This window comes from Pteropus vampyrus, unplaced genomic scaffold (assembly GCF_000151845.1).
Source record: "Pteropus vampyrus isolate Shadow unplaced genomic scaffold, Pvam_2.0 Scaffold141, whole genome shotgun sequence".
NCBI lineage: Eukaryota > Metazoa > Chordata > Mammalia > Chiroptera > Pteropodidae > Pteropus > Pteropus vampyrus.
In genome coordinates, this window is record NW_011888922.1 from 3,395,012 (window position 1) to 3,408,346 (window position 13,335).

General features: G+C 33.0%; 1 protein-coding gene across 1 annotated transcript in view; it reads left to right on the forward strand.

Moving 5' to 3' along the window:
* Positions 1-13,335, forward strand: part of THAP12 (THAP domain containing 12) — a gene marked incomplete at its 5' end in the record, with an annotated part of 25,770 nt that overhangs the window by 3,070 nt on the left and 9,365 nt on the right. The window contains one exon of the mRNA XM_011368434.2: positions 6,973-7,093. Within this exon, the coding sequence (XP_011366736.1) occupies positions 6,973-7,093 (121 nt within the window). The remainder of the gene's footprint in view (positions 1-6,972; positions 7,094-13,335) is intronic.

The window sequence follows — 13,335 nt, forward strand, 5'->3', positions numbered from 1 at the left end:
TTCTAGGTATTTCATATAAACGGAATGTCCTTTTATATCTGGCTTATTTTGTGTAACATAATGTCTTCAAGGTCTTAACTTTTTATCCAAACCAAATCTTATACTATAGGATTTCAAATTCTACTGTGTTTGACAGTTTTTTTCCCCACCACGCCTAGAGTTAATTATAAAAAAGTAGTTTCCAGAGGTGTTTATTGAATTAATAACAGTATTGTAAGGGCTATTAGTTAGAACTAGCTTTTTCTGAAAATGGGTTGTAGGGAAGGCTGACAGAAGGTCACATTGCTAACTTATCTTTTCAAAAGTTAACTAACATTTTTTACTAACAATAAAGATAAATACATTTAATGCTATTAAATAGTACATTTTCCATGTACATTGTTAGAAACAGCTACTTAGGAGTAATTTACAATTCAAGAGTATAATTGATAAAGGGCACTGTAGAATTTCATACCATAATAGCGCTTCTTGCCTTTGAAAAAGTGGCACTATAATATGCTCTTCCTTTCTTCCTCTCTCTTTTCTTCCTTACTTCCTTCCTTTTAATATAAAATAATAGAATAAACTCACCTTAGGGCTGTGGTAGGGAGGCCATAGATTACCTAAAATTAAAGTAAAAAAACCCCAAAACTGTTTAAACTTGGATTGCTCCAGAGTGGCTTGACTGTTGCCAAAGCTTGGCAGGAAACCTGGGGGCAGTTTACAGTGGCTCATCCCCAGACCAGGTGAGAAAGTACAAGTTGACCTAATAAATTGCTCCTATTAGAGTGAGTTGAGCATTTGAATCCTCTTCCTCAAGCAGTTAGTACGTGGTGAGGTCCTCCAAGATCTTTTTAGTAATTTAATCAAAAGTAATTGAAATTTGATTTATTCCACTTTGTAAAATGTAAAGCAGTAGTTTTCCAGGCACTCATGAGGGTCTGCAAGACCCTTTCAAAGAATCCACAAGGTAAAAACTTTTTATAATGGCACTCTGACATTATTTGCCTTTTTCATGCTCATTCTCTCAGGAGGATACAGTGGAGTTTTTCAGGGGCTACATAACGTAAAATAACATCATTGCTCTGGTAAGTTGTGTATTGTATTTTCTAAAATTTTATAAGTATTATTCAGATGCAGGTGTGTTTAGTAGACATTTTCTCAGTAATAAATGAAATAAGCCTGCTACTTAGAGGAAAACAACTGATACTCAAGCAAAAATTAAAATTTTGGAAAGTTTATATATACTACCCTGATTTTGACAGTTCTCTAATACTTAGACTTTTCTGATGAAATCACTGGTGATATTATAAATGTGACTTTTAAAATATATTGTATAATGAAATGCATTACCATTCATGGTTTTACAAAAACATGCATGGGTAAAAGCTCTATTCAAAGTACAAGATAGACCAATAGACTTTAATATAACCGTCAGAGTGCGATAAGGCACATTGGTCTGGTTTCACACATTTCAACTAATCTTTAAAAAATCACCACTTGTGGAGTTTTGCTTTAGTATCAAAGAATATCCCCAATTATATGGGAAAGGAGGAATATTTTAATAACCTTTTTAAACTGCGTATCAGTGTGAGGCCACATTTTCTTCATATATTTCAACTAACACATTTAGCAGCAGATTAAATATAAAAGCAGATGTGAGAATCTAGCTATCTTCTATTAAGCTAGACACTAAAGAGATTTGGGCAGATGGGAAACAATGCCTTTTTTTTCACTGTACTAACTGAACATTTCACTAAACGTTTTTTGTTTGGGGAAATATAATTATTTTTCATTAAAATGTTATCTATGTTAACCTATAATGGAATTGCTATTTTTAGAATTAACAAATATTGAAAAAAGTGTTTTAATTTCTGTATTGATCGAGAAAACCCACATATTTGTAAGCTCTTAAGGTCCTCCGTAATTTTAAGACTGTAGAGGGATCCTGAGGCTATGAAGTTTGAGAATCCCTTCTGTAAAATATAATTGTACTTTTATATCATCTCCTTAATTCAAATAATGCTGTGAGTTGTAATAATAATAATATTTCTTATAGGATATTTCATATTCTATGTGCCAGGCACTGTTCTGTATGTTTTATATATATTATTTTATATAATACTTGCAGTAGATTTTGAGGTAGTCCCTGCTTTCAGATGACCAAAGCACACACAGAGTGGTTAGCTAATTTTTGCAAGGTCCTCCAGGAATATCTGAAACTCTAAGAGTAGGATAAAATAGGTAATATTACCCAAACTTATTTGACCATTAAATCTTTTTTTTAATGGAACAATTTTTTGACTAGTGTTCATTAGAATCTGTTTTTGGAAATGCATATTAGTAGGAGATCATTGAAGGAAAAAAATTAAAAACAAAACTTAAAAAAGAGTAGTCAGTTTTGGTTGAATAGTATGAAAGGATTGATTAAGAGGAATATAGAAAGTGACCATTGGATTTGCAGGATGGAAGTTTTAGTAATCTTGAGCAGTTTCAGTGGAAAAGGATAAAGCAGAAGTCTCATTGGAATTGATTAAGGAGAGATTAAAATAAGGAAGTGGATACAGTGGAAATGGACTAACTAGTTTTGCTATGTAGATGGTCAGGGTTAAGGAAGTTTTTAGATGGGAGATACTAGAACATGTTTATGCTGATAGTAATAATATGGCAGGATAAATATAGGATGTTGAGAGACCATATATAGAGAGGTGGACAAGAGCCTTACCTACCTGAGTGTGTGTGAATACATACTCATACACAAATACGTATACATAGTTGGATCAGGAAAAATTTCCCTCAAGAAATGACATTCGAGCTACAGTTTGAGGGCTAATCTTTGCATAGGCTTTCCTGTGCAAAGAATTGAAAAAAAGCAACAAGAAGAGGGTACTAGGCTGAATAAACAGTATAGAGAACAGCCCTAGGATAGAATTGATCACGGTGCATTCATGAAACATAAGTCAGGCATGTCTGGGGTCAGAGAAAGTAGATGGGTGGTGCGACATAAGGTGGAAAGGTAAGCAAGGTCTAGATTGTGCAGGATCTTCTAAGACGTGAGGAGTTGGTTCTTTATCCTAAGGGTAATAAACACAAAAGATCATAAGCAGGATAAATTATCCTCAAATTGGCTTTTTAAAACATTTACTCTTTCAGCAAGTAGAAGGGGTTAGAGAATGGCAGAAGGCCAGTTTTGAAGTAGATGAATTTGGGGAGTCATTTTACTCTGCTAAGGGAAAAAGCTACAGAGCCTGGAGTACAAAGCACAACAGTGACGGAGAGAGAGCTAGGAAAGGGGGAACATTGTTTTAAAAAAGTGGAGAGATAATTATGTGTATATATACACACATACACATATAGCACGTAAGTATATGCTTAATAAGTATATATACACACATACATGTACATAAATATATGTATGTAAAAACATGGACATATATAATTTTTATAACTTTATTGCTATAAATTGTATATATAGAAGACCACAACTTGTAAGTATATGGCTTTTTGGATTTTCATATGACATGTCCATGAGACTTTTTCCCAGATTAAAAAATATATGTGTATATTACTAACATCCCAAACTCCCTCTTCCCAGTGGTGGCCACTGTCTGACTTTACACACATTAGATTAGTTGATTATTGTAAAGGATAAGAGTAAGGGGAAGCTGATTTTTGATATATGAATACCTAGAGAAAAGTGCAAAAATGGTAGTCTAGAACTTGATGAATTTTTACAAAATGAACATATCCCACTAATGTTCAAGATACAGAACATTACCAGCACCTCAGAAGTCTCCTTTGTGTCCACTCATACTTGTTACCCCTTTCCAAATGTATCCACTACTCTGACTATCACCACTGTGTTGGAGGTTTCCAAGGCCACCCACGTATTCAGAGATTAACTAGGACTCCTGGGACTAGGCATGTAGTTGTACTACCAGCTGAGATTTATTACAGCAATGTAGTAAGAACACACATCAGATCATAAGGGGAAAAAGACACAGATGGAGTATGGAGGCATGCATACATAGGCTTTCATATGTTCTCTCCCTCTCATGGGGGCATCATACAGAGCCCACTTTTTCCCAGCAATGAAAATATAGCAACATGTGTGCCATGCTTCTACCCAGAAGAGCCCATTAGAGACTCAGTTCCTGAAGTTTTTATTGGAGTCTGGTCACAGGCACTCTTACCTAGTATATACTAAAATTCCAGACTCCCAGAAGGAAGGCAGGTGTTCAGTATAAATCAGATTGTTTGTACAAAGAGTCTCGGCACAGTGAGCCACCTGATTACTTAGTGAAAGTTTTATATCAGCGTAGGAAACTATTTACTAGCCAAGTTCCCAGACACCAGCCAAAAGGCCAGTGTTACAAACAAACCTTTCTAAGGATAGCAATCTCAGACCTGCTCTGTTAACTCTTTATGCACAGGCACCATAGATGAGTTTCGCCTATCCTTGAACTTAATGTACAAAGAGTAACATAGTATGTCCACTTGGCTTATTTTACTCAACATTGTGAGATCTAGCTAAGTCCATTCATTCCCATTGCCAAAAAGTATTCCGTATATAATAGGATACCACAGTTTATCCTTTCTACTATAGATAGACAAAGTTGTTTCACCTTTCAACATTTGGTATTACCGCTTTTACATTGTAGTCATTCTTCTGTGTATGTAGTAATATTTTGTTATGGTTTTAATTGATATTTATTTCCCTAATGACTAATGAGATTGAGCTTTTTTCAGAATGCTTTTTTATGATAATTTTTTTTTGCATGTGTTTTGGCCATCTGGATAAATTTTGTTGCAAATTGCCTGTTCAAGTCACTTGCCCATTTTTATATTGAGTTGTCTGATTTCTTTGTAAGAGTTTTTCATATATAGTTTGGATATGAGTCCATTGTTGGATATATATTGCAGATACCTTCTTCCATTTTGTGGGTTGCCATTTCACTCTTTAATGGCTTCTTTTAATGAAGAAGTTATTAGCTTTAAAGTAGCCTAATTAATTGATCTTTTCCTTGAGTTTGTGCTCTCTGTCGCCTTAAGAGATCTTTGTCTATTCCAAGATAAAGAAGATAGCCTCTCGTGTTACCTTCTAGAAGCTTTATTGTTTTACTTTTCGTATTTAGATCTATATTTCACTTGGAATTTATTTTTGTGTATATGGTGTGAAAGTAGGGGTCAAGATTCTTTTTTTCATATGGATAGCCAACCGACTCAGCATTACTGAAAAAAAAATTCCATCACTGCTGTGCAATGATACCTTTTAAGTATCTATAGCTCTCCATTTTGTTCTGTTGTTTTATCCTGTGCCAATACCACACTGTCATCATAATAAGCTTTATAATAAGTATTAATATCTGGTAATATAAGTATTTCAACTGTTTTTCAAGATCGTTTCGACTATTCTTGGTCCTTTGAATTTCCGTATAAAAAGTTTTAGGATGTTGTCATTTCTCTCTCTCTCTCTCTCTCTCTCTCTCTCTCTCTCTCTCTCTCTCTCTCACACACACACACACACACACACACACACACACACACAAAAGAACTTGAGATTCTGATTGTATTGATTCAGTAAATCAATTTAGGGAGAATTGATATCTTTAGAATTCAGTGTACCAATCCATGAACTTATATATCCCTCTATTTAAGGTATTTAAAAATTTGTTTTCTATTAGAGGTCTTGCACTAGATTTATTTCTAGGTATTTGATCTGGAAGACATAAGTATCATTAATTGAGCTCTCTGCCCGATCTGTTCTTGATAGAATCTGAATGCTCTTGGTATCAGAAAGCTGTTTCAGCCTAGTTCAGAGATAATACATACAGGACTATTCTGTGTGGAAGGTCTCCAGAGATTTCAGAATTAAAAAACAAACTTAACTGTATCAGTATGGCAAATTATTTTATAGTGAGACAGTTTTTATACTAAATATTTGGATGTCGAAACGTGAAATGCTTATAAATCATATTGCACAATTTACTTGTGGTTTCAGTTGAGGTTAGAAAAATCAACGTTTCACTGTGGTTTTACATGTTGAGTGTAGAAGGAATTTATTTAGTGTTAGAGTGCATGTGTGTGGAGGGGTGAAGTGTAATGTTAAGAAAATGTACTATGATGTAATTATAAAATGAATGTTTTCAAATATGTGACACTTCTTGCAGAACTTTTATTTTTAGAAACTCGAGGAATGAAAGATCTATTAACCTCTATCAAATTAACATTTCTATGCCTTTATTTCTTCATCTGCACATAAAGGATAATCATAGCACCCCCTTCAGAAAGGATTTAGAACAGTGTCTGACTCATAATAAGTGCTTGGTAAACAGCAGCAGCATCATTATCATCATCATCACCATTATTATTATTATTTGTTTTTCTGCAGATATTTAAGTAGCAAGAGGTCATGGACATTGTCTTGTTCACTATTTTCACCACCTGTGTACTAGATTGTGTGGACACAGTCCCTGTATTCATACAGCTTGCAATCTAGTCTGTACATATTGTAAATAATAAATCTTATTCATAATAAGACCGTCATGCTTCTATAAGAAACTAATTATAGAATATGTACTTACTAATTTTCTACAGTGACAGTGTTGTTTTATATACTTGTTTAAGTTGAAATCCTTAGGGAATATTAGACTGTTGGCTTTGTGGTTGTGCAACTTTTTACTTGAACTGTTGGTGATTGAGTCCTCTCTGATGCAGAGTCCTGGGAATTGAAAGTTCTAGTTTTGCTGCTAATGTTGTACATGAGTCTGAGCAAGTTCTTAATCTTTTCTGTAATCGAATGTACTAAATGATATCTAAAGTTTCTTCCAGCTCTCATTTTGTTATTAATCAGCTTCACTAAATTATGTTATGTTCCATGGGTAGAGGGTAGCAGGAATCCATGGTCCATAATATGTACTTGCTTTGAAACTGAATGCTGAAATTTAAATGTTGAGCTCATATTCCTTAATTGTATTTTGGTTTTATTTATAGATGCCAGAAGTGGGTGGAAAATTGTAGGAGAGCAGACTTAGAAGATAAAACACCTGATCAACTAAATAAACATTATCGATTATGTGCCAAACACTTTGAGACCTCTATGATCTGTAGAACTGTAAGTAATAGGAGGGCTTGGTTTTTTGTTTTCTTTCTCTCTCTCTCACTCACTATCTGGTTGGAGATGTAAATCTATTAATGTTGGAGGGTATCCTTGTACTCCACTTTTTTTGTAAGATGCAGATAAATTTGGATCTGAATAGTATCTGTTTTGTTCTTAAAAACTTGTTTTTCTTATACCCCTGTTTCTGATGCCCCATTTCTATTCACCAGAGATAGCCATTTTAAAACTTCTTATGTAGCCTTCAGAAAATTTTAGATTATTATAAAAATTTATATTTAAGGTAAAGTTGGCATTTTTTTTTTCTTTTTTTTTTGGAGCAGCTTCTCTAGAAGTTTTTTATGAGTGAAATCTTCAAGGAATGGAGCTTTTTGTTTTCATGTTTTTGTTTCTGTACTGTTAGAACCAGCCCTAAATTTTTGTGTGCTAAATACAACAGGAAGCAAATCATAAAATTAATGTAAAAAATTTCCATTAGTAATTTGCAATTTCATGTTAAGACCTGGATCTCTCTATTGTTAACTGTGTGAATTTGACCAAGACACTTTCCCTCTTGGGCCCCAGTTTCTAATGAGGACATTAGTTAATTCCTGAGGTCTAAGACTTAACCCTCTGTGATTATATTATTGCTATGTTTCATAAAAGGCACAACTAGGGCAGATTTGATTGAAATGGAGCAGACTTAAAAGACTAAAAACTAATTAGGAAGGACAGTTTCGTTAAACAAATAACATTCTTGTTTAGCTATATAACTAATATCATCCCAGATACTGGGATAGATATAAACTTGATTTGAAGGTACACTATATATTATTACGCAGCAATTTATTTTGATATTTTTTTCAGATACATTTTGCAGAGGCATCAGAAAACTAAAGAATGATTGGGTTATTTTATTTCTCAAAATTAATTGAAGCAGATACTTGTGAAGTCATTGGGAGGTGAGCCAGTTCCGGTTCAACAGTATAATCACGAATAAGGGATAATTTTCCCTTGCTTATGTTAAAAGGGTGATAATGATCAACCAAAATAAGAGAGTTCACATGTTAAAAGACAAACTACTTTTATGTTTTTGACATTAAATAAAAATATCCCATTATTATTTTAAATATACAAGCCAAATGCATTTTTATTTTAGTAGTAAATATGGTTCTTAATTAGATAATGCCAACGAGATTAATGTGAGAAGTTTAAAATATAATTCACTCTCATATTCTTGTTTAGAGCATAGAACAGAAAGATGAGCTATTTCTGCTTTTTACATTTCCACAATACTTGTCATCAGTAAATTAACACAAATGTGAGAAAAATGTTTTTTTCTACACATTTAGATGATATTGCTATTGAAAACTGAATTACCTGATATCTATATTCAGAATTTTGGCTTCATTAGTTTGGCATTTAAGATCACATCAGTAAGCATTGTGGCTAGTTCAACCAAAGCCAGATATTAGCTTTAATGCTAAAGTAAGATCATCGCTTTATGCTCAAACCTTAATTCAGCAGTTAAAAATTAAGTCTTGATACTGAGTTAAAATTATACACATGAGATGAATATAGCCCTTTTTGGCATGTGTACTTATAATTAAATATTTAAAATTAAATAATTAAAACTCATGTTTTTCATTCATAGATTGTTTTCTGGTCTGTAAATCAACATTTCACTGTGGTTTTACATGTTGAGTGTAGAAGGAATTTATTTAGTGTTAGAGTGCATGTGTGTGGAGGGGTGAAGTGTAATGTTAAGAAAATGTACTATGATGTAATTATAAAATGAATGTTTTCAAATATGTGACACTTCTTGCAGAACTTTTATTTTTAGAAACTCGAGGAATGAAAGATCTATTAACCTCTATCAAATTAACATTTCTATGCCTTTATTTCTTCATCTGCACATAAAGGATAATAATAGCACCCCCTTCAGAAAGGATTTAGAACAGTGTCTGACTCATAATAAGTGCTTGGTAAACAGCAGCAGCATCATTATCATCATCATCACCATTATTATTATTATTTGTTTTTCTGCAGATATTTAAGTAGCAAGAGGTCATGGACATTGTCTTGTTCACTATTTTCACCACCTGTGTACTAGAATGTGTGGACACAGTCCCTGCATTCATACAGCTTGCAATCTAGTCTGTACATATTGTAAATAATAAATCTTATTCATAATAAGACCGTCATGCTTCTATAAGAAACTATTTATAGAATATGTACTTACTAATTTTCTACAGTGACAGTGTTGTTTTATATACTTGTTTAAGTTGAAATCCTTAGGGAATATTAGACTGTTGGCTTTGTGGTTGTGCAACTTTTTACTTGAACTGTTGGTGATTGAGTCCTCTCTGATGCAGAGTCCTGGGAATTGAAAGTTCTAGTTTTGCTGCTAATGTTGTACATGAGTCTGAGCAAGTTCTTAATCTTTTCTGTAATCGAATGTACTAAATGATATCTAAAGTTTCTTCCAGCTCTCATTTTGTTATTAATCAGCTTCACTAAATTATGTTATGTTCCATGGGTAGAGGGTAGCAGGAATCCATGGTCCATAATATGTACTTGCTTTGAAACTGAATGCTGAAATTTAAATGTTGAGCTCATATTCCTTAATTGTATTTTGGTTTTATTTATAGATGCCAGAAGTGGGTGGAAAATTGTAGGAGAGCAGACTTAGAAGATAAAACACCTGATCAACTAAATAAACATTATCGATTATGTGCCAAACACTTTGAGACCTCTATGATCTGTAGAACTGTAAGTAATAGGAGGGCTTGGTTTTTTGTTTTCTTTCTCTCTCTCTCACTCACTATCTGGTTGGAGATGTAAATCTATTAATGTTGGAGGGTATCCTTGTACTCCACTTTTTTTGTAAGATGCAGATAAATTTGGATCTGAATAGTATCTGTTTTGTTCTTAAAAACTTGTTTTTCTTATACCCCTGTTTCTGATGCCCCATTTCTATTCACCAGAGATAGCCATTTTAAAACTTCTTATGTAGCCTTCAGAAAATTTTAGATTATTATAAAAATTTATATTTAAGGTAAAGTTGGCATTTTTTTTTTCTTTTTTTTTTGGAGCAGCTTCTCTAGAAGTTTTTTATGAGTGAAATCTTCAAGGAATGGAGCTTTTTGTTTTCATGTTTTTGTTTCTGTACTGTTAGAACCAGCCCTAAATTTTTGTGTGCTAAATACAACAGGAAGCAAATCATAAAATTAATGTAAAAAATTTCCATTAGTAATTTGCAATTTCATGTTAAGACCTGGATCTCTCTATTGTTAACTGTGTGAATTTGACCAAGACACTTTCCCTCTTGGGCCCCAGTTTCTAATGAGGACATTAGTTAATTCCTGAGGTCTAAGACTTAACCCTCTGTGATTATATTATTGCTATGTTTCATAAAAGGCACAAATAGGGCAGATTTGATTGAAATGGAGCAGACTTAAAAGACTAAAAACTAATTAGGAAGGACAGTTTCGTTAAACAAATAACATTCTTGTTTAGCTATATAACTAATATCATCCCAGATACTGGGATAGATATAAACTTGATTTGAAGGTACACTATATATTATTACGCAGCAATTTATTTTGATATTTTTTTCAGATACATTTTGCAGAGGCATCAGAAAACTAAAGAATGATTGGGTTATTTTATTTCTCAAAATTAATTGAAGCAGATACTTGTGAAGTCATTGGGAGGTGAGCCAGTTCCGGTTCAACAGTATAATCACGAATAAGGGATAATTTTCCCTTGCTTATGTTAAAAGGGTGATAATGATCAACCAAAATAAGAGAGTTCACATGTTAAAAGGCAAACTACTTTTATGTTTTTGACATTAAATAAAAATATCCCATTATTATTTTAAATATACAAGCCAAATGCATTTTTATTTTAGTAGTAAATATGGTTCTTAATTAGATAATGCCAACGAGATTAATGTGAGAAGTTTAAAATATAATTCACTCTCATATTCTTGTTTAGAGCATAGAACAGAAAGATGAGCTATTTCTGCTTTTTACATTTCCACAATACTTGTCATCAGTAAATTAACACAAATGTGAGAAAAATGTTTTTTTCTACACATTTAGATGATATTGCTATTGAAAACTGAATTACCTGATATCTATATTCAGAATTTTGGCTTCATTAGTTTGGCATTTAAGATCACATCAGTAAGCATTGTGGCTAGTTCAACCAAAGCCAGATATTAGCTTTAATGCTAAAGTAAGATCATCGCTTTATGCTCAAACCTTAATTCAGCAGTTAAAAATTAAGTCTTGATACTGAGTTAAAATTATACACATGAGATAAATATAGCCCTTTTTGGCATGTGTACTTATAATTAAATATTTAAAATTAAATAATTAAAACTCATGTTTTTCATTCATAGATTGTTTTCTGGTCTGTAATATTTTTGCTTTATAGCACATTAACTTGATTTGAATTTCTAAAATTTATTAGAATGTTTTATCCTGCCTCTCCTTATTTAATAATAAGTAGAATATCAAGAGTTGACTGTATATGTGTGTATGTTTGCTTTTTGAAATGTTTGCTAAGTGGAAAAAATTAGATGCTTTGAGTATTCTGTAGTCTTTGCTCCATTCAGTGATTGTGTCCCTCCCTAATCAGTCCTTGAATCAAACTCCCTAGTAGACTCAGGATAATTGGCTCAGCATTAGAAGCTGGATGTCATAAAGAAATAGGTTTTTCTATGTGTTTTCTATGAGGCATGAGATTGAACTAGAAAATATTGAATCTGAATAGAAGTTCTTCCCAAATGTGTTCAACAACTCTCTGGATAAAAACTAAGGTAGTGTGTTTCCTTTAGTTTACATAGAGTTGACCCTTTAACAACACTGTTAGGGGCACAGAAAGTCTGCATATAACTTCGACTCCTCCAAAACTTAACTACTAAACAGTCTTTTGACTGAAATCCTTGCCAATGACATAAACATAAACAATCAATTATACATATTTGTATGTTATGTGTATTATATACTGTTTCTTACAATAAAATAAGCTAGAGAAAAAATTTTATCAAGAAAATCATGAGGAAGAGTAAATACATGTACAGTATTTATTGGAAAAAAAAATCCGCATATAAGTGTACCTGCGTAGCTCAATTTGTTGTTCATGGGTAAACTGTATTTTTCCTTGATACCTTCCTAACCTTCCTTCCCTGGGTAGAAAAATATAGAAGTTGTTATTTTGTTTGGCATATACTTTGATCATGTGTTAATAGTCAGCTTTGAAACAATCACTGCTCCCAGAAAAACTCTTGAAAATAAAGTGTTTTGTCTTCCTCAGTACAAATTCTGGAAGAAATTAAAGGCACTGTTTCTTTGGATTAGCTGGGGGAATGTAGTAGCAGTTATTCATCTGTTACTTTACCTGTCCCTACCTGATCTCCTCTGGGCTGGCTATGGAAAACTGTCACCATCTAAGTATTCATCCAGCTTTTAGCCAGGTTGGATTGTGTTAACAGGAATTAGAATAGAGTCTGGTCATCCTTCAATGATAAGAACATTAGAATTAGAAGGGGATTTAGAAATACCTAGTTCAGGGTTTACAAAAGTGTGATTATGTATATTACTTGTGGTATGAGTGATTTCAGGTGGCACATGAATCAATTTTTATTTTAGAAGTTTTATAATATGTGTTAAAAATATAACTAGCCCATCAAACCATCATTTTATAGTTTTAATTGCGTAAGGCAGTGGTAACTAAAAAAGTGAGTAGATTGTGTAAAAGTAAAGATGGTATAACTGAAGTGGCAAGCATTACGATCATTAGTACATGAATAATTTCATTTTGCGGAAATGTTGATCTAGTTCAATACCTGAATTTTACTCACAAGAGGAAACTGAGGTCCAGAAAGAGAAAGTATTTGGCCAGGGTCTTATAGTGGGTCACTAGTTGAGTTTGACGTAGTTTCTAGGTCTCCTGGATCCCAGTCCAATATTACTTCACTGTGCCTTAATGCTTCTCAGTAATAGTAGCAAAAGTGGAGTGAACATCAGGTAAGGGAAGAATAATTATAGAACATACAAGAAGATAAGTTATTTCAGAAACTTTTGTGCCTGTTGTAGATTTGCTGGGCTTATGGAAGGGCAGAATAGATCAAATAGCTGAGAGGCTGAATTAAAAATACATATGCAAAATGCAAATACATTTTATTTCTTATGCATGTTATCAGTTCAGTTTCTCAATTTAAAATAGTAAGTTATCAAAAGGGCAAATGC